General features: G+C 34.6%; 2 protein-coding genes and 1 long non-coding RNA gene across 4 annotated transcripts in view; 2 read left to right on the plus strand and 1 right to left on the minus strand.

Moving 5' to 3' along the window:
- LOC149898356 (uncharacterized) overlaps positions 1–22,918 on the plus strand; it is a 313,253-nt gene that overhangs the window by 77,993 nt on the left and 212,342 nt on the right. The window lies entirely within an intron of this gene.
- Positions 1–22,918, minus strand: part of Eip93F (Ecdysone-induced protein 93F) — a 213,458-nt gene that overhangs the window by 44,127 nt on the left and 146,413 nt on the right. Inside the window, exons 4-5 of the mRNA XM_090115284.1 lie at positions 16,328–16,453; positions 13,541–13,650 (exon numbers count right to left, since the gene is read on the minus strand). Of these exons, the coding sequence (XP_089971410.1) occupies positions 13,541–13,650; positions 16,328–16,453 (236 nt within the window). The remainder of the gene's footprint in view (positions 1–13,540; positions 13,651–16,327; positions 16,454–22,918) is intronic.
- On the plus strand, positions 50–1,455 carry LOC149898360 (uncharacterized). 2 transcript variants are annotated; one of them, XR_016458096.1, is made up of 2 exons: positions 50–662; positions 1,052–1,455. It is a non-coding gene; the product is annotated as an uncharacterized LOC149898360 (long non-coding RNA). The 2 variants fall into 2 exon arrangements; XR_016458097.1 differs by having other exon boundaries at positions 1,056–1,455.

A 22,918-nucleotide genomic window follows, 5' to 3' on the forward strand; every position in this document is an offset into this window, starting at 1 on the left:
AAAGGTTTTTAAAACGTTTAAAATTATTGCCAGTGATAAAAATTGAGGATAATCAAATATTTTATAAATTTTTTTTTTTTTCAGAAACGCCACAATTGATTCCCAGTAGAAATAGGAAAATATAAAAGACCAGTTTCATCCATAGGAAGAAAGATACTACTTATTTTACCAATAAAAGGACTTGAGGGCAAAATATTTTACATTACATATAAAGTTTTGATGAGAAAAAATATCAAGTTAAGTAAATAATATATTTATTGACCTAATTCCTGTTTGTGAAACATTTAAACTGCATAAATGTAATAAATAACACATCATGATTAAATTTACATTTTAATCGACTTCGAAATTGGACTTATTCTCTTTTTCGCGTTGTTACATCATAATTTTTCACTGAGAAAACCGATTTTGAGAATTCTTTTTTTTATTTGAAAGCTGCCTGCAATGTGGTGGTCCCAATTATTTGATTTAGTTTTGACAAATTGAAGGTTTTCATTAAATGTGGATTTTTTTTTCAGAAATGCCATAAATTACTCTATAACATAAAGACAGTTTCATCAGGAGGAGGAATGACACAACCAATAAAAGGAATAATTGAAGTCAAAATATTGTACATATATAAAACAGGCTTTGTATCAGTACAAAATGGAATCACCAGTTAAGTATGTTAATTATATTTTTGGCCTAATTTTTGTTTATGAAACGATCAAACTACATAAAGTATTGATCAAAAATAGTTTCCTCAATGCAACCTCTGTTACTATTAGAACAAAATATATTTTTTTATAAATTTATACTATTAACTATATTTGTTGTAAAATACATTAAAATCTCTATAAAACTCTCGTCACAAACAATAAGTTTTATAATAAACATCGCTGTTAAAAACCAAAGTTGTGACTTTCAAGAATTCATATATATATATCTATTCATAAATTGAATTTCAATCTAATCTTTATTATGGACTATTCTTGATTTTTGATTGATACTCATACTCATGCATGTGAAAAAGGATAACAAAAACATGTATTCATATTTTAAACAATTTCAGCCAGACGCGCCAGGTGCTCAAAGCAGCGTCACTAAGAAGAAACACGTGAAAGCACGAAACAGACCACCATCGTGCTCCGTGGCTTTATCCGCATTGTTACGCTCCTATTGGTCTTAGCAAGATGTTATATTATATGTTTAGCCTTTAATATGTTGATCCGACCTGTTTTTATAATATTTATTCAAAATTTTAAGTTTATCCATGCACTACTGTTTACGTCTAGCCCGGGGTAGCATATTTTTTGCTTCGATTATTATTTTGTAAATCGCACCCAAAAAATATTCAAGTGTATTTTCCTACGTTTTTTTTATGTATAGATTTTATTTAAGTTGTATGAAAAAATGTATTACTGTTACCATTAGTTGAATAATATAGTCATGTTAATAAAACCATTTTAGTTTCAATTATTGTTGTTTTATTCGCAATTCAAAAATAATTATTATTATTGATTTTATGAAACTAAATTTTGATATAATATGTAAATAATCTATGAAGATAGCTGTTTTATTATTGAAATAATTAAAGTTTTGATTAGATAAATTGCCTATCATCTATATCACACAAGACAATGTTTAGTACTTATTACCTACTTAAAATTAGCTTTTTCTTATGCCATTTACTTAATGATCTAAGTATGCCATAGAAACACATAGAAATGAACTACTAAAATCATTATTCACATGTTCGATTCAATAAACAGTGTATGAAGAACTTAACAAATTAATCATTGCAAACCGACAGATGGAACTGATATAAATAACTATATTTTTATTTTTTTATAATAAACTTAGGTATATCTTCCTAACACCTAATTCAGTAGGTACATAAATTAAAAAAGGCACTACGAGGATTATAAAATGATAGAATTAAAAAACACTGATAAATGATAGAAAAAACACTGATGAATGATATTGACAAATGAAAATTTTAAGATTTTTAACTAAGTAATATTAATGGTCCTAACTACTATTTAAATTACCTATTGGCTTGCAGCTAAATTACTAAAATACCTAAGGGACTAGAAATATTGAGAATACAACTTCAATTAAAAATCAACAAAGTCAATTTAATGTAACTAGATAAGAAAAAATAACGATAACAAACTATTATTTCGAGGTTTTACATAACGAACTACCTACCTACTTAACATTTAATTTTAATATCAGTTACACTCCACAGGAGTACTTGTTTATATAATTCAGTTTTTTGTTAGTTTTTAAACAAGACAAGAGGTAATCATTATTTGTAGGTATATGAATATGTTCAATGAAATTAAAACACATTATTTAGGTATCTAATTTTGTATTGTATCTTTTAAAAACACGTTTTGCCGAGATCACTTTTTCATTAAATAATTTCAATCTTCTATTTTCATTATTGCTTCTGTTAAAAACAATCACTTTCTATATTATCGAAGTCGTTTCAAAACTGAAAGAGAAATTAGTGATGTTTAAATTTTGTATTATAATGTTTAATATATTTAAAGACTAGGCTGCTCGAAAACTGAACATTGATTTATTTATTTTTTCTTATATTTCGCTTTTTTATACTTTTAATTAAATAAGAAAAATAGGGTAGTACATAGTACATATATTATGATTAATGAATATCGATCAAATTATGAAGTATGGTGGTGTAAGATTTTTAAACATTATTTTTTCAATTATTATTCTTCAATATATAATATATCATATATCATAATAACAATATTAAAGATTGATGTAACACAGTATAAATATACAGGTATTACATATATTTAAGTTAAAAAATGTGTCAGGTTGCTATTTTCTTTTTAGTTGGTACAACTATAAGTATGTACATACAACAAAAATACACAAATTACATTGCCAATTACATTTTGTTGTTGAAACATGTATAATTGTATAATGATTATAATAGAAAAAACATACAATTTCGGTGTATTTTTTTTACATCAATGATCTCTTAGCGTTTTTTGTCATAATATACCCTATATAGTTAGTTATATATTTTTTTTTATGATTATGAAACGATGAATTGCGATTAAGTACTTGTTTGTTTAATTGAGTAAGTGTTGTCTTGGACTTTTTTTTCTGACAAAATAAAAATTAGAAATTATATTGCTATAGTCCAAGAGCTGATGATAGCTAGAATAATTATAGATAAAAAAAACAACATCGTTTGTTAAAACTCTTGGAGCACACGGAAGCTCGCGGGCTGCTTGCAGCCCGCGCACAACGCACCAGCTAGTTATTATAATATATAAAGCTACACTACCACTGACTGACTGATTGACATCGGGTTTCTCGGAAACTACGGGGAAAGTTGGGGGGATTTCGACGTGGACGTGTAGAGGTGCTCCCAGTGACCACCGGAAAAATATTGACATCTCCAACACCCTGGACAAGAGAGTGGACCCCTGGAGGTGCGCAAAAACGGTGGTACCTGGAGGGGGGGTGTCTGAACAAAAAATGCTCGGAACTGGTGGCGATTACCAGGGGTGGTGGAAAAATGGGGATTTTCGCGAAAACAAGATGGCCGCCGTACTTTGCCAAAATCGCCGTTTATGAATCCTTACGTCTCAAATTTGGCACACGTGCTCTGTTCGAGCCGGCGAATCGATCGGTGCCCCGTTCGAGTAGCTCCGGGCCCCAGTTTCCAACTTCCATACAACGTAAAATCCAACGGCCCGCGGAAACGGTGCGAGTTGGGTGGGGGGTCCCGGAACTAAAAATGATCACCACCCTGGGACGCTACCAGGGAGCCATAGTGGGACGCTCGATTTTGGATTTTTTCCATTTTTGGCGCAAACATAAAAACGTAAATTTAGACGAGGTGGCGCAACGGAGAAATACACCAATGATGCATTCGTACTTGCCCAGCTCCCAGGATATCCAGAAAAATACGAAATCTTAAACTTTCCCTCATCTCTCGAAGACGGTCAACGGCCCGCGCAAACGGTAGCAGCTACATCTGGGGTGCTCGAACTAAACTTGGAGTAGACCTCGAGCAATTACCACAGATAGTGAAAAAAATTCAAAATGGCGGAAAAAATGGCCGCCGCCATACAAATTCTAAAACGGCCATTGCTGAGCCGATCGCGCTGAAACTTGGCACAGGGGCTTTAATCGAGCCGCACATTAAGTTGGGATACTCATAATTGAATTTCCACCGCTGGTTTCCGAGTTTCATACAACGCGAAATTCGACGGCTCTCCGAAACGGCGCGAGATAGGTGGGGGGTGTAGAACTAAAAAATGATCAGGAAGATGGGGCGCTACCAGGGCAATGGAGAAATTTCAAATTGGACGCCATTTTTTTTTCAAAAATGGCCAATTTTTCAAAGCAAGATGATGGCGCCGGTTACTTTACGATCGGTCTGAAAATTGACTTCTGTGCTCTAATCGGCCATATTTACAAAACTGCAAACTCAGAATTTCTCTCCGACCCCCGGTTTCCATTTTCCATACATCACGAAATTCAACGGCTCTCTGAACCGGTGGCAGGTAGGTCGGGGTCGCCGAAGTAAAAAATGCTTCAAAACCTGGTCCGCTTCCAGGCATATAAAAATTTTTGGTAAAAAGCGAAATTTTTTTTTTTCGAAAATTTTGTATGGAAATTTCCATAGTAGGAAGGGTAATCGCATAGCAATAGCAAAAGACGGCGCCGCGGGCTGCTTGCTGCCCGCGCACCGCGCAACCTCGAAGGTCGACAGTCTCCCGGAGTAGAAAATATTTATTAACTTTTGAACTACCGCACGAGCCAAGCGAGCGAAGCGAGCGAATCACGGCAGCGGCTGGCGTAAATATTCAAATTGGTAGCGAGGAGCGAAGCGACGAGCGAGTTAGGTTAACTTTTGAACTACCGCACTAGCCAAGCGAGCGAAGCGAGCCAGTCACGTCAGCGGCCGGCGTAAATATTCAAAGAAGTAGCGAGGAGCGAAGCGACGAGCGAGTTAGGTTAACTTTTAAACTACTGCACTAGCCAAGCGAGCAAGTCACGTCCGCGGCCGGCGTAAACATTCAAAGAAGTAGCGAGGAGCGAAGCGACGAGCGAGTTAGGTTAACTTTTGAACTACCGCACTAGCCAAGCGAGCGAAGCGAGCCAGTCACGTCAGCGGCCGGCGTAAATATTCAAAGAAGTAGCGAGGAGCGAAGCGACGAGCGAGTTAGGTTAACTTTTGAACTACCGCACTAGCCAAGCGAGCGAAGCGAGCAATTCACGTCAGCGGCCGGCGTAAATATTCAAATAGGTAGCGAGGAGCGAAGCGACGAGCGTGTTAAGTAAACTCTTGAACAGAAGCGACTTTAGAGCGATTCCCAGTCAAACAAAAAAACTACGTAGGTTAAAAACTATTAAGACTACATTAAAAAAACCGACTTCAAAAACGGAAAAGTAGGTTCTTATTTTTAGTGCCGAAAGCATACTGAATTTGATTTTAAACGAAGCTACTAATGAAGTTTTCAATACGTAATAATATACACATCTTCACACATTTATTGAGTGAATGAGATGATTTATAAGCGTAGGACTTACACCAAGAGTAGTGTAGTTTTTATATCGAAAATAGCCAATGTTGCGAATAATGTAATTGAATTGCAAGTAGGTAGTTCTTGTATCGAAATAATCGTAGTTCTTGTATCAAGAAATAGCGTAGTTTAATAAGTGCTTAGTGCTTGGCACCGACTTCAAACCTATATAGTGAATAACACAACTAAATAATATTATGTAGTAATTAATTATTTTTTACTTTTCCGTTTTTGAAGTCGGTTTTTCTAAAGTAGTTATTTTTATAGTGTAACGATATCTTATTCGATACACCCTTTGACTGTAGTCCTATGGCCTTGCATTTAGATATTTTTAGTGCCGAAAGCATAATGAATTTGATTTTGAACGACGCTACTAAAAAGACTTGAAGTTTTCAATATGTTTTATACATCTTCACACATTTATTGTCCTGAACAGTTTATTATGAAAAGTCACCGCTATTGATAAGACACCTCAAATAAATGAAATTCGGGATCACTTTTCAAAAATTTAACCAATATTTGAATAAGTAATTTATAAGCAGTTTCGACTGACTGTAGAATCGCTGTTAGCAGATGTAACAAATGGACAGGAAATTCGAATGCATTTTCAAACGACTTGAAGATTTCTGCCCTGGGATGAGCCGCGAGCTGCTTGCAGCTCGCGCACCACGCACCCTCGAAGGTGGACAGCCCCCCGGAATAGAAAATATTTGAATGGGAAATTTATAAGCACTTCCGATTGACTGTGGAATCGCTGTTAGCAGATAATAACAAATTGACGGGAAATTTTAATGCATTTTCAAATGACTGAAGATTTCTGCCCTGGGATGCTTCCGCACCACGCTCCCTCGAAGGTGGACAGCCTCCCGGAGTGGAAAATACTTGAATGGGGAATTTATAAGCATTACCGACTGACTGTAGATTCGCTGTTAGCAGATGTAACAAATGGACAGAAAATTCGAATGCATTTTCAAATGACTGCCCTATTGCTTCAACCCAGGGGCAAAAGGGGCTCGCGGGCTGCTTGCAGCCCGCGCACAACGCACCAGCTAGTATATATATAAAGCTACACTACCACTCACTGACTGACATCGGTTTTCTCGGAAACTACGCGGAAAGTGGGGGGGATAACGACGTGATCGTGTAGAGGTGCGCCGAGTGACCAGAGGAAAAATATAGCGATCTCGATCACCTTCGAATACCGAGTGGACCCCTGGTGGTGCGCAGAAACGGTGCCACCTGGAGGGGGGGTGTCGGAACAAAAAATGCTCGGAACTGGTGGCGATTACCAGGGGTGGTGGAAAAATGGCGATTTTCGCGAAAACAAGATGGCCGCCGTACTTTGCCAAAATCGCCGTTTATGAATCCTTACGTCTCAAATTTGGCACACGTGCTCTGTTCGAGCCGGCGAATCGATCGGTGCCCCGTTCGAGTGGCTCCGGGCTCCCGTTTCCGACTTTCATACATTGGAAAATCCAACGGCCCGCGGAAACGGTGCGAGTTGGGTGGGGGGTGTCGGAACTAAAAATGATCACCACCCTGGGACGCTACCAGGGAGCCATAGTGGGACGCTCGATTTTGGAATTTTCCCATTTTTGGCGCAAACATAAAAACGTAAATTTAGACGAGGTGGCGCATCGCGGAAACACACTCACACCACGTTCGTACTCGCCCAGCTCCCAGGATATCCAGAAAAATCCGATATCTTGAACTTTCTCACAGCCTGCGGAGACGGTCAACGGCCCGCGCAAACGGTAGCAGCTACATCTGGGGTGCTCAAACTAAATGTGTAGTAGACCTCGAGCAATTACCACAGATAGTGAAAAAAATTCAAAATGGCGGAAAAAATGGCCGCCGCCATACAAATGCTAAAACGGCCATCGCTGGTCCGATCGCGCTGAAACTTGGCACAGGGGCTTTAATCGAGCCGCACATTAAGTTGGCATACTCATCATCGAGTTTCCATCACTGGTTTCCGAGTTTCATACAACGCGAAATTCGACGGCTCTCCGAAACGGCGACAGATAGGTGGGGGGTGTAGAACTAAAAAATGATCAGGAAAATGGGGTGCTACCAGGGCAATCGAGAAATTTCAAATTGGACGCAATTTTTTTTTCAAAAATTGACAATTTTTCAAAGCAAGATGGTGGCGCCGGTTACTTTACGATCGGTCTGAAAATTGACTTCTATGCTCTGATCGGCCAGATTTACAAAACTGCATACTCAGAATTTCTCTCCGACCCTCGGTTTCCATTTTCCATACACCACGAAATTCAACGGCTCTCTGAACCGGTGGCAGATAGATCGGGGTCGCCGAAGTAAAAAATGCTTCAAAACCTGGTCCGCTTCCAGGCATATAAAATTTTTTGGTTAAAAGCGAAATTTTTTTTTTCGAAAATTTTGTATGGAAATTTCCATAGTAGGAAGGGTAATTGAATAGCAACGGCAAAAGACGGCGCCGCGGGCTGCTTGCTGCCCGCGCACCGCGCAACCTCGAAGGTCGACAGCCTCCCGGAGTAGAAAATATTTATTAACTTTTGAACTACCGCACGAGCCAAGCGAGCGAAGCGAGCGAATCACGGCAGCGGCTGGTGTAAATATTCAAATAGGTAGCGAGGAGCGAAGCGACGAGCGAGTTAGGTTAACTTTTGAACTACCGCACTAGCCAAGCGAGCGAAGCGAGCAAGTCACGTCAGCGGCCGGCGTAAATACTCAAAGAAGTAGCGAGGAGCGAAGCGACGAGCGAGTTAGGTTACTTTTGAACTACCGCACTAGCCAAGCGAGCGAAGCGAGCAAGTCACGTCAGCGGCCGGCGTAAATATTCAAATAGGTAGCGAGGAGCGAAGCGACGAGCCAGTTAGGTTAACTTTTGAACTACCGCACTAGCCAAGCGAGCGAAGCGAGCAAGTCACGTCAGCGGCCGGCGTAAATACTCAAAGAAGTAGCGAGGAGCGAAGCGACGAGCGAGTTAGGTTACTTTTGAACTACCGCACTAGCCAAGCGAGCGAAGCGAGCAAGTCACGTCAGCGGCCGGCGTAAATATTCAAATAGGTAGCGAGGAGCGAAGCGACGAGCGAGTTACGTTACTTTTGAACTACCGCACTAGCCAAGCGAGCGAAGCGAGCAAGTCACGTCAGCGGCCGGCGTAAATATTCAAATAGTTAGGTAGCGAGGAGCGAAGCGACGAGCCTGTTAAGTAAACTCTTTAACAGTTTATTATGAAAAGTCACTGCCCGCTATCGATTAGACACCTCAAAATGATGAAATTCGGGGATCACGTTTCAAGAATTTTACCAATATTTGAATAAGTAAAATAAGTAATTTATAAACAGTTTCGACTGACTGTAGAATCGCTGTTAGCAGATGTAACAAATGGACAGGAAATTCAAATGCATTTTCAAATGACTGAAGATTTCTGCCCTGGGATGAGCCGCGAGCTGCTTGCAGCTCGCGCACCACGCACCCTCGAAGGTATAGACAGCCCCCCGGAATAGAAAATATTTGAATGGGAAATTTATAAGCACTTCCGATTGACTGTGGAATCGCTGTTAGCAGATATTAACAAATTGACGGGGAATTTTTATGAATTTTCAACTGACTGAAGATTTCTGCCCTGGGATGCTTCGCGGGCTGCTTGCAGCCCGCGCACCACGCACCCTCGAAGGTGGGCAGCCTCCCGAAGTGGAAAATACTTGAATGAAGAATTTATAAGCATTACCGACTGACTGTAGAATCGCTGTTAGCAGATGTAACAAATGGACAGGAAATTCGAATGCATTTTCAAATGACTGCCCTATTGCTTAAACCCAGAGGCAAAAGAGGCTCGCGGGCTGCTTGCAGCCCGCGCACCACGCACCCTCGAAGGTCGACAGCATTTCAAAATAGAAAATATTTGAATTGGGAATTTATAAGCACTTCCGATTGACTGTGGAATCGCAGTTAGCAGAAAATTACAAATGGACTTGGAATTCTAACACATTTTCTAATGACTGCCCTATTGCTTCAACCCAGGGGCAAAAGGGGCTCGCGGGCTGCTTGCAGCCCGCGCACAACGCACCAGCTAGTTACATAATATATAGTTGTAGTCTGTAGAGCAGAGTTTTTCAAAGAGAAGTAAAGGACAAAAATTGGGACTCCGTAAGGGCTTTAACTTTATCAGCATTCCATCTCTCACATTCTAAATAAGATTTTTAGCGACCTATCATGAAATTTATGATGAGATTCGACAATCGTATTTACAGATAGAGGAATGTAGTAAAGTATCTCAAAATGTAATCTACTCTTAACAATGCAGGTACATACTACGTAGGTACTCCTAAACCAAAGTATTACTTTTGAAAATGTGTTGATCCTTAGTCCTTGCTAAACTTACAATTTGAAAACCAAACTATACACTTATCTATACTCGTAAAAACTCTAAAACAAACACTATCAGGTAGGTACATTTTAATTGCGCGTATTTCAAATGCTAATGCCAATTGATATTCCACAATCTAAATGTTTGCTAGATTGCTACAAGTCAAAACGTCAGAGCTACATTTGACCTTTACCAATAACTAAAGATTATAATAAATCTAACTTCATTTAATTCACTTGAAGAAATCGCGAGACAAGTGTTACTGAATCGAAAACATTACCTTTGGCATTATAATTTAATCAAATAAACTGTTTAAATATGTATTGGGGTTCATATGAATGCAATGCAATTTATGACAAGTATTTGTTGTATCGAAAATTAAAACTAGGTGAATATTTTGAGATTTTGCATACAAGAAATACCAATTTATTGTGCATTTTGTAAAGTTTATTGATCAATTTGTTAAAAAAAACGATATTTTAAAACAATGAATACCTACAGAAGCATCATATTTTAATATTTACTTATATTAAATTATCCTTCCGTCATAATTAATATTTCTAGAAGATTCGTACACAACCTCGTTATGGATAATGTAAGATTAGAATCAAGTTTTTAACCAAAGTAAGCAAAACCTTGCAAAATCAGTTCCGTATTGAATAACCAACGTTCGTCTCAAGGATTCATCTTTATGTACAAGTTTATTTATCATTTAGCACCGCAAAATGTACCTTAGTCCAACTAAATACGGTGTATTCTTCGGTAGTAGCATGCGCATGTTTATATTGATGTGTTTGTAGGTGTAAATTGCGATTTTCATAGAATGATTTCAGAGTAAACAAGTTTTGACGTTAGATACTCATTTTCCACTGAATCCACTCTTATCTAAGAATGTAAAATCCCTTGTCCCTATCGAAAATAACTATTCATAAGTATGTTATCTATGTGCTTAGATTAGATGCTCATATCACTGAAATAATTTTTCGGGGATAATAAAATTGTGTATCTCTTATTTTTCTTGCTTTTATTATAGAAACCAAGCTTTTCTTTATGTTATATCTATACTTAAAGGAATATCATAAAATAATAATATTTAAATCAAGATAATTATGTAAGTACCTAGATAAAATATTACCTACTACTACGAACTGTACACATAAAAAATGCTTTAATAATATTATCAAAGATGAATTCTTCGTCTCAGTCGTTAAATAAACAACATAACATTTCAATGTCATTAGAAGGGTCTATCGATTTAACAATTTTGTCTATCAATTGCTGAATTATAAATCAAAAGCTGTTTATCCTTATTAATGTTTGCTAGAGAGCCTTTGATACAGAGGCGGCTCGCTCTAAAGAGCGCTGGTGCAGTGAACTCCCATAAATAATTATAATAAAATCATACTCCTTAATTTCATTATTAATATTAATTATTAATATTTAAAATCAATCGTAATCGTAAAAAACTACTGTCAATACCAATGAATATATCATCATTCCATCATTCCATACACCTGAATAATACTGTATTATACAGTAACGCGCGAAGCGGTGCGCTCACGATTGCGCTCCAATGAAAAAATATTTAGTACATTTCCTAATACGAAATCCAATAGGAGTGAAAGAGAGGGTTTGCCAGTGCCCTGCGCGCGTGAAACAGAAGATTTTCTATGGAAAAATAGCAAAATTCGGAGCGCCGCGCTCCCGCAAACGTTGCCGGTTCGTTTTTACCGCCGCGCCTGGGCGCCCGTACACAGGACAGCGATGTTGCCACTCTGGCACTCTCTATATTATAGACAAACACTCGACTCTCGAGTCAACTTCAATGCACGCGCGCGAATACAAATTCGGGTATTTTCTAATTAAAATCATAAGATACGTGTTGAAATAGTCTGTAGTTATCAGTAAGTATTACTTGTGAGTGTGAAAATGAACAATTATAATGTGGCGTTCATTAAAAAGTGTGTTAAAACGTTACAAATTCGGCTTGATTTGAAAGCTAAGGGACTGCCACGGCCTGAACTTGACCTTACACAAAAATGTACGACAAAAACGAAAACATATACGATTATACGCGTGTGTTTAAATCCGAACAATATTATGTGAAAACACCGTGATTGTGTGGTTGTGATGAAAGCAACAACAGACATTTACGAATGTCTTGTCGCTTTAAGTTATAGATATTTTTGCACACCAAAAAGAAAGACGTATGTATTTCCTTTATAAGTAATTTTTTTTGATAAATGTACTGCTTTACACCATGTATTTTCAGTGTTTTATTTCAAGTGAACACCCATAAAATTTTGTCACGAGCCGCCTCTGCTTTGATACTCGATATAGTATAAGACCTTACACTAAGTCAATAGTGATTTACTACATTGAAACTGTATATTCAACTCTATATTAAATTGATTAGCTTAAACATTACATTAGCAACTAATTCTTCATGTGATGAATACCATTTTTACACGCTTTATATTAGCTTCACCTGTATGTTTGTAACCGACTTCTTTGGGCGCGATTTTGACCCACTTTAAACGGCCAGATTTCGTTCAAACTTTGTAAATTTATTTAGGACCGATGACAATACACTAATTTGATAAAATAAATAATAGTTAAAAAAAAATAAAAAACACGCGTTTTATAGAAAACCGAACTAAAAGCGTGTTTTTTAGTTTTTTTTAACTATTATTATTAATAATTAATAACGTCTGTTCTAATTTGAATTGAATTCATGTTGCAAAATAATGAGTAAATGTATGGAATAAGAATTTGGTAACTACAAGACTTTTGTTTAATAACATTTATATTAATTTGAATTTCCCATAGACTGCAGTTGATACTTTAATATACCTAAGAAGGTAATATTTTATATGATCTTAGCTATATTATGATACTAGCGGTCCGCCCCGGCTTCGCCCGTGGTACATATTTACGTTTTCTCTACATAAAAACCATCCTCGTACTTCAAGGAATATAATAAAAAAAGAATTATCGAAATCGGTCCACCCGTTCTCGAGTTATGCGCTTACCAACACATTTTGAGATTCATTTTTATATATAAGATTCTCGTGTCACAATGTTAGTCTGCATACTCCTCCGAAACGGGTGGACCGATTCTCATGAAATTTTCTGTGCATATCGGGTAAGTCTGAGAATCGGCTAACATCTATTTTTCATATGTACCACGGGCGAAGCCGGGGCGGACCGCTAGTTTTTATATATAAGATATCCAAAGATTAGTACAGTTTAATAAAAAGCTTTTCAAACTATATCTTTTCGCCACTAATCGAAGAAAAAAGTATTTAACTTTAAAAAATTCAGATATGTCAGCTTAAATGCTATTAATAGTTTAAAATTTCAAATGCAACCGCATCAAAGCAATTAGGTCACACGTATTTCATTAAGATTTAAGATTACTGAGCCCTCCTACGGATTACGGAGCTTTTTAAACTTATTTATTGAACGTTAACTAACGGTTATTTTAAATATTCGTTCAAAAGTACTACGATATAAAATTTATTTTCAGGAAAATCTGTAGGTGGACCTACAGTTTTTAGCAACAAAAATGACAATTATTGCAACGTCCATACATAATAATATAAAAATTGTGTTCATCACTCACCCATCAAGCGGTCTAGCCGCCGCCAGCCGCTGCATCATCCACGCCTGCGGCAGCGCCGGCTGCACCAGCCCCGTGCCAAGCGCTGCAAGCGCTGCCAGCATCTGTTGAAACTAATGCGTGTCTTATGTAGATTATATCTAGTGTTAAAATCCTATATATTGACTGACAGGTCGGCTTAGATAGTAGTGACCCTGCCTTCGAAGCCAGAGATAGTGGGTTCGATTCCCATTTCTACCACTATTCCCACCCAGGGCAAATATTTGTGTGATGAATATCGATGTTAGCTCTGTGTGTGTGATATGTCTGGATGTTAATTACCTATGTTAGTATATATATTTAAAATTATATATGTATGTTTATCAGCCATTTGTTTTCCATAACAGAGGCGAAAAACTTAATATGGAATCAGATCGTGCCGTGTGTGAATAATGCCCTGACATATTTATTTATATTTACTAGCTTGTTGGGAATATCGATATATTTTATTAAATTCCATAGAAATTTGTCTGCAGGCATATGGAAAAAAAGTATTATTAGTTGTCACAATTTGTAACTCAAGTTATTGACCAGCGAATAGTACCTATATCTAGCTTTGAAAAGAAGAGTTTTGGAAGGTGGCAAATGAACTTTTAGATTCAGTTAAGTATGATGATGCTTATGAATCCGAACAAGTTACAAATAATAAACGTTGATTAAAGAATCAAATACTGGAAGCAATTGAAATCGATCAGAAAAAATAAGGGAAAAATAATGTTCCCAACAAACTTAATGTTCCAATAAATGCGTATGTAACATTAACATTAACCACCAACCATCCATAGCTCAAATGGAGTAAGTAAAGTAAAAAACTAAGTAGAGTAAGTAAAAAACTTTACAAGAAATAAAACCGCGTAATAAAGTATTCCATCTCGAAACCCCTTTAAAGCAACAGTCCTCGTCACGATTATCATACAGTTGAATAGATAAACGCTTATTCACTTATTCCTTGATGACTGTTACCCCTTAAAAACTATGTATTTCGCTTTGACGTCATCTAAGGCCCCCATTGACCTAGAAATGGTAAACACCATGCTTTTTATTTTCCCCCATACAGGGAGGTTCCTATTAGAACCGTGTTTCTAAGGTGTGCTTACGCGTACGTTATAATTATACGAGTTTAGATACTGTTTGAAATTGTAAAGAATTATTATTTCTTAAGAGAGTTAGAGATTCCATCGACAAAGAAGACTTTGTGGGGATTGGATAGGCGGGAAGAAAGAGTACTGTGCTTTATGTGTTTATGTGGATAGAAGACGGAAATAAACGGGTATATTAAAAATAGTAATAGCTATGTCCTCAGTTATACCGTATATTTTAGCTATAGATGGTCGTATTCCCTTAGGTGATATGGTATTCGTCTCTTAGTGCTTCAATAGGAGACATTATCTTTAGGTTTCTAACAAAATATTGGATACTAGCTTACCGCCCGCGGCTTCGCCCTCTTTGTCTAAAACCTAATAAATTATATACTAAAACCTTCCTCTTGAATCACTCTATCTATTAAAAAAAAACCGCATCAAAATCCGTTGCGTAGTTTTAAAGATTTAAGCATACAAAGGGACATAGGGACAGAGAAAGCGACTTTGTTTTATACTATGTAGTGATAAATAACTAGGTTTCAGTTTTAAACATTCGCTACGAGACTCTGATCATATTTTACTTGTTTGTCTTAGTACATATGATTACAATTGTTAAATTTATTAAATAAATATGAATTAATTTAAATTGCCAAGCTTAAAGAAATCGCGGAAAAGAATGCAGCCTTAGGCTAATTGGCATAATTCAGATTAAAACGTCAATATAAAGGAAATTACTAAAATCTTAAGTAAATTTTATTCAAGTAGACCTTTGTTAAAACTTGATTCATGGAAAATTCCAGATAGTATTGCGAAATTACCTCTTACTAGGCTCTTCTTAAAAGTAGAGACTACTTTGTGCTTTATAGATGAAATTATTAATTTTAATAAATGCTAGACAATAATTGTTATTACTTTTATTTGAAAAAAACCTGCCTTCTTATAGTTACATTGAAAGCTGCAGGATTTTATCAAAAAATGAGTGCCCGAATTTTAGTTCAATCAAGGGAAAACGTTCAATCAAGGGAAAAAGATTTTGAAGCGTACGTAAGTGACATAACTATACATACCATGAACGAACCTACCTATTTACATATTATACCTATGTATTATCAACTTACATTTAAGGCGTTACCCGGCAATTTCGACTATGTTCAACCTCTATAAAGTCTGGTACAACATAAAGCACAATACCGAAAAAAATATATAAAATAGGATGGTCTTTGATCTTTAATTGCTCGCGAGGACTTTTTTCCAAAGTTAATAGATTTCTAGAAAAAAAATGTGCCGTGGTCATCGATTTTTCCGCAAATACTCTATAAACTTCGTAACCTGCTGACTTAGAGCTCTGAAAATTTTATGTTTAATAAATTATCAGTTACACAACAATCCCTGACGAGGATTTTTTGTTTCACTGATTGGTATCTTTTTAAATACAAAATGCGAGGAAAAAAGAAGGTGCAGCGGGAGAGGTTTGAGATCCGTCAAGTATGGTCAAGGTTATTAGCGCATGTATAAGCCTTAACAACAAATTTTATAACGTCCATAATACATATTATGTTAGTCATGTTCAATTTATTCATCCCTTACCTATTGTTAAACTTTAGCTAGTAACTTTACCAAACATTTTTAAGGTAAGTAGTTAGTTTTAGAGTAAGTTTTTGATATTTACCTGTGCTATCGCTTGGGGGTTCTGACCCTGTAATTGCAGTTGCAAGAGGTGTTGCAACAGCGGCGGACCCCCCGCGGGGCTCTTCGCGCCTGACACAGAACTGCTATCCGATTCCGATGCGGGACTCTGGAATAAAAGAAAATTGTATTATGTAAATATAATACTAGGTTACGAGATTATAATATGGACAACTTTTCGCCTGAAGTTTCACGGATACAAGTATTAGGTAACAAGATTGTATAGAACACTTTTGATCCGAAATTTCCATGGGAACTCCGAATGAGTTTCACTGCATTAAAAGTAGCCTATGTCACTCTCTAGCCTCCTATCATACCTACTATAAAATCTCTGCTTTGCGACGTGAAAGAGAAGTAAATAAACACATTTTCTTTATAGTATTAGCAAAAAATATGGATAATATTAGTAAGGATTAAGTAAGGATAATGATTGACTACTTTGAGAATGTGATGCGTAAATCCGTATGCGATAATTATAATCCTTAACGTTAATCTTGATAGATGCAAATACCTAGCCTTAAATGTATAGCAAAGACGTAAAATTAAATAATATATAATGTGTATGCATATATATAAGAAATACATTTCAAAACGATAATACACAATATACATAAATGTTTGTTAAAATGTTCTAAATTTTATTTTGGTGTTTACTCATGGATTCGAAAACAAATAATGTTTAATGGGCAAGACTTTATTTTTTATCAATTCATGTTGTATATTTTAAATGGAATATCGTAATATCTAGGTAAGTATTATGTGGCATCCGTTATTTCGCTGTTTAATTACCATAATTAATCGCAAACTAATAGAAAAAAATCACCTTGATAGAAAACTTGAATTATCGGAATCTAAAGGAATCTATGAATAAAATAATAATAAAATAGTTATATTTGTTGAGACCAAGTTTGTAGTTTGCAGGTGTTGTGTGACGTCATTAATTTTTTCTTGAAATAATATACGAGTTATTTTAATAATGATTTTCCTATGGCTCCATATGTATATTTTCAAAATACATAGTTTTCCATTTGAAGTCGTTTCTTACTACCTCTTGGTGTATGGAGATTATACATTTCTTATATTCTGTATAATTGATAGATTTCATTATAAATTAACAAGAATAATATAACAATTATATGACGAGCTGTCTGTTATACCTACTGTACTTAGACGTAGATATTTTGTCTCTAGGACCATTTAAATTTCGTCTTCTGAAAATTTACATTTTTGTTGAATTATGAGATATATTTTTTGTATGAGGCGGGGAAAATTTTTCAATCGGATGATTTTCTTTCCATTTCAATAGAGCAAATAAATTTGTTTTTTTTTGTTTTATTACCTACTTAATTAGCTGCATTAAAAGGTGTTTCTTAGAATAATTTCAAATTCTAGACTTATGTAATTCAGTAGTTTTATTATACTTCAAAAGAGCTTTTAATTTAGTAGAGTCTTTGAAGGTTATGGCTAAATAATAGTTTTATAACGCGTAGGATTTCTTGAAAGTTAAGTTTTTTAAAGTAAACTTGTAAGGATTCTTGTTGTTCATTTAATAATATCTAAAGGTTTCTTACGATTTTAAACCTTTAAATTATGATTTAAAAGGGCTTAAGAATCGAATCTACAAACGTGTAGGCGGAATGTTGTATTTATCAAGAAAATACCGATGCTTTTTATTTCTTTAAAACGAGTTGTTTATCTGAAGAAATTTGATGTGGGACGATAAATAACTCCTACACATTTCTTCAAGAAGGTTCTACATTATTTTTTAGCATTTATATTTTAAAAACTACTCAATTAATAATGCGACATTTGTATTAAACCTATAAATCTAATATATAAAATTCCCATGTCACAATGTTAGTCATCATGCCCCTCCAAAACGGCTGGACCGATTCTCATGTTTCCGTGCATACCTATCGGGTAGCTGGCCTCAGATTCGGCCAACATCTATTTTTCATACCCCTAAGTGAAAAGAGTAACGCAGAACAACGTTTATCGGGACAGCTAGTTTTATATAAAACACAAAAAATAACGATTTATGAAGGAAATAACATATTAGTTCATTAAGGCATTGATTAATAATTAAAATACCGTATGAATGTTAATCTGTACTCACAAGGTTCTCAAGTAATTTAAATTGGGAAGTTATTTATTTTGATACTCGTAAAAATTTTAACAGTTCGACATTTTTCATTCATAAATTGCGTGCAATTAAAAATAACCTTTAAATCGATAAACGTGTCAAAACACAATAAATTGCGAAAATTCGGGCAATAATTGCATTAATGATGTTAATGTAAATAATTATAATTATTCTTCTCTATAATTGGGTTATTATTGTTTGTTTTTTCCTTTCTTTCTAGAAATCAATCATTATAATGGCAATATTCGTCGAAATTGATGACATTTATGTATCGATCTATTGCTACATTAAGACAAAGATGAACCTTTTATTTAAGCGCTTATAAAATATAACATTTGAATTAATTAATGTTTGAGTTTTAATTATAATCTTCGTATAAGGTCTCATCAAATTCTGCCAAATCATAACTAAGTAGGTATCTGCTTAGGTTTTTATTTCTAATTACTATAAAGATAAAGTAGGTACGACCTATAGGTATGTAATTTGCAATAGTAATGAAAAATGAAATGATTTTTTTTGTAATGTTAATACAAAATGAATTCATATTTTTGTCTGTCTACCGATTTTAACATTTTTTATATTTACCTAGATATAAATTTTCCTTTAGGTATAAGTAGGTACCTACATAAAATTTGTTGATGTTTTAAGCCTAATTGGTGGACCAAGTGATAGAAAGATATGGGCCTTTTTAATAATCATAATATAGTATTAATACCTATACCCAGTTTCAGTCAAAATGCTCCTGCTTTTTATATACTAGTATAGAATCAAACCTAAAAAATCTTGTCCTGTGACTAACCATATTTAGATTTAAGTTCCCTTATTTCACTAAATAGTCAATATGAAAAATGGTCCTTAATTTCATTACAAATATAATAATTCTATCAAGTTAATCTTTTATTATAAAAAGATTCAAGTCCCTGAGAAATAGAGCAAATAATATTCATTATTAACAATGTATTTATTTAATATTTATCTCACAAATAGCATTCTCACGGATGTAGAACGTTCAGTTAGAACCGATTTTCCTGTCGTGATCTTTGAATTTTCCGCTTACTTCGAAATTAATTGTTGCCCTAATAAGGAAATATGACGTTTATCATAATTATTTTCGATTTCAAAATGGTGTTGTTTTTTTATTAATTTCATACTAAAATTACCTCAAGGTAATAATTTCAATTCAACAATACGAATACAGTTTTTGTGACGTTAAAAGTCGATGTGAATTAAATTCAATGAGAAGTTTGGGCTTTGGAAATTAACTTTGAAATAATTTAATGAATGATGATTTTTATTTATTTATTTATTACACTTTATTGTAATACAATCACTAAATAATAGGAAACAATAGAAAGAATATATGGTACAAGAAAGATGTAATACAATCGGCGGCCTTATCACTAAGCAGTGATCTCTGCCAGGCAACCAAGCGGTTTGATGATTATAATATGTAGGATCGTCTATGGATTTCAAAATTGATACTGATAGTTTAAGTTTTCTACTTAATAGATGTAAATTCCAAAAACACGAAGCAAGGAGCCCCACGATTCTTGTACACTTAATATTTCAACGCTTCCAGGTATTAACGCAGCCTTGTCACTAGGCAATATAACGGAAAAATAAACCTGAATCGCGCAATTAGCTTTGCTGCTTCGTACACATCGGGGCAATCAATAAAACAGTTAGATAACTTATGTAAATTACCTCTACCTACATAGAGCTGGCCGATTCGACGGCTGCATAATAAATTAGAAAAAAAAGACGCCAATTGTTCTTGACGTTACGAACGCATTAATAAAAATACTATTCTAAATTCAAACGGCCCATTAACCGGTTCTCACGACCGCCATGTTGACTCGTCCTCGGCCGCCATTGGTCGAGGCCGCGAGTTTAGAATTAGAATGTGAACCCCACCATTTGGCGAGCGGTAAATTATGTGTGGCCAGTTTTTTTTACGTTCCAAGTTCAAATAATGGGAGCGCACTAACAGCTGCCGTGTTTCAAGCGACATAGCGAGCTCTAAACAGATGGTGAATTACTTCCTCGCTATTGTAAAATCTATGATTCTATTTAATTTATAATTCTATTGAACCGGTTCTAACCCTTCTATTGGTTAGATAAACAAAAAACGGGCGCGCCGACCGCATTTTGTTCACATAAATTATATGCATAGTTCGTTTGAAGTATCAACAAGACTCTTTGGAGGGAATATTCACACTGGCCGTTAATAAAGCTTTGTGAAAAAAAAGTATAATACGTAGCTGTCAGTTTGACAGGTCGCTTCCCATTGGTGGGCTGTCAACGATAAGGAACAGAATTAGAAAAATGGCGGCAAACATTATTAGGTTATCGCAGCCAATTAGACTTGACCGTTATTTTTTTTCCATGTTTGAACCGGTTATTTGTTAAGTTAAAATGTATTTTTACACTCATTCGAGTTAGTAATGAACTTAGAGCTAAATAGGAATTAATCTTGTTAGTTTGTTCTTTTATGGCATGTTGTTTATATCTCCGTATGTGATAACTTGTTAACGATATTGTAGGAATGCTAATATTTATGATAACTCTACCTACTTTAGCTTACTTAGTAAAAAATAAGTCTTATGATTTTAAAGTATATTTTTTTTCTAAAATAAACGTTCTTCAAAAGCCTCAATCATATTATTGAGAGGGAAAGAAGGAGACAGTTATATTTATTCAAAAAATTTGCACAAAGATACTTCATATTGAAATAATCGAAAAAAAAATTACCATAGCAATTACTAGTTACTACCCGTTCTTAACGAATTTTTTACCATATAAGTAGTTATGTATTTTAATAATATGCAAAGGCCAGTAAGATAAATTATCTATGTACTTGTTTAATTTGTGAATAGCATACAAGTTTTGCCTTGACGTTTAGCTAACCAAGCTAACCTTGAATATTAAGTAACGGCCTGTTAAGTATGACGACTATATCTTCCTATTATTTGTTTTTACTAAAGTAATGAGTATTTAGTAATAATGTAGTATTTTTTTTGTTGTAGTAGCTACTTAGTAACTCAGCTATGACTGGACTTTAGTAGAAAAAATTAAATGTACCTGCATTTTTATGGTGAGTTCAGATTTTTTTAAATATAAATTTTCGTTGTTATAATATTATGGTTAGATATCAAATTAACAAAAATATTAAATTGAACACAGTTAGGTACAACTCATAATTTAATTTGTGTGTATTTTAAAACGAGAAGGCATCAAATCTGCATCTAAATATTTATTATTTTAATATGTTACAATAATTTTATGTGCAGTAAAATTTGAAAGCAAAAAAAAACTACAAAAAAATATTCGTTGATCTAGTTTAATTTCATGATTTATTTTTAACATAAGAATATTTTTTACTATCACAACTAGACCAAAATTTAAGTGTTCAGAAGATTTTTTTGTAACAAAAAATCTAAAGAAAACACGACACCCACTGTCCATAATTAAATTTTAAAATTTTAAATATAAAAAATATCATAAAACTTAGTGCAGAAGACCACTTAAACTAGTCACTTAACTCTATGAATACTTTTTATTCAGTGCTATTTATAATCTGTTGATAACACTTTCGAATGCTGGCTTTTAATATAAATGTAATCATCATCAACATCTATTCATAGGCTATTTATGGCGTTTTGTAAGATTTTTTTTTCATAAATGATGTAAGAATTTTTTTTTCTTCATGAAAATTTATTGGATATTTGGAAATGTTTATTTTCATTTGAACTGAAATACATTTTAACTATCTTTAAATATTGATTTTATAAGCTGTTATTAAATGTGTATTTTTATTACAATTAAATACAATTTTCTGAAGTATCATGTAGGTATTAAGAAAATGATTTTATGGGCTTTTTTTCATAAAAATATTAATCCCATGTTGGCTAATTAAGTTTTTTTTCATTAAAAATCTACGTAGATAATTGAAAATAGAAGAATATTAAAATTAAAAATTCCTTCTATGTATTTTCTATAATGACAATTTTAATAAATACATTCGAAATTATTTGTTTTCAATTTATTTTACACAAATTTTCAATTATTTTTTTTATAGATATCTACTTAAGACAAATTACCACCGAAAAAAATCAAGTCTCTAGCATGACACGAAATAAATTCGACAACCAAACAAACACCAAGTAACTAACCATGAAATCGCCTCATGTTCTGTTCCCTTCCATTTCACACCGAAAAAAGAAAATAAACAATACACACTTATACTACAAAGCCGTCGGTTTTCATTATAACATTTCCGCCACTTAAACACGAAAGCGCGCCATTTATTTAAAATTTTTCCAACCAGCGTTCTATTTTCGAAAACGTCCGAAACGTCAAAAACGCGCGCTCATTTTTCTTTTTTTTTTACGAGCGGCAATTATTAGTAAAGGCGTTCGTATACTGAGGCTA

The sequence above is a fragment of the Colias eurytheme genome, chromosome 23, assembly GCF_061535395.1.
Source record: "Colias eurytheme isolate Ceu_HAF_F1 chromosome 23, ilColEury1 Martin Lab GWU primary, whole genome shotgun sequence".
NCBI classification, from domain to species: Eukaryota; Metazoa; Arthropoda; class Insecta; order Lepidoptera; family Pieridae; genus Colias; species Colias eurytheme.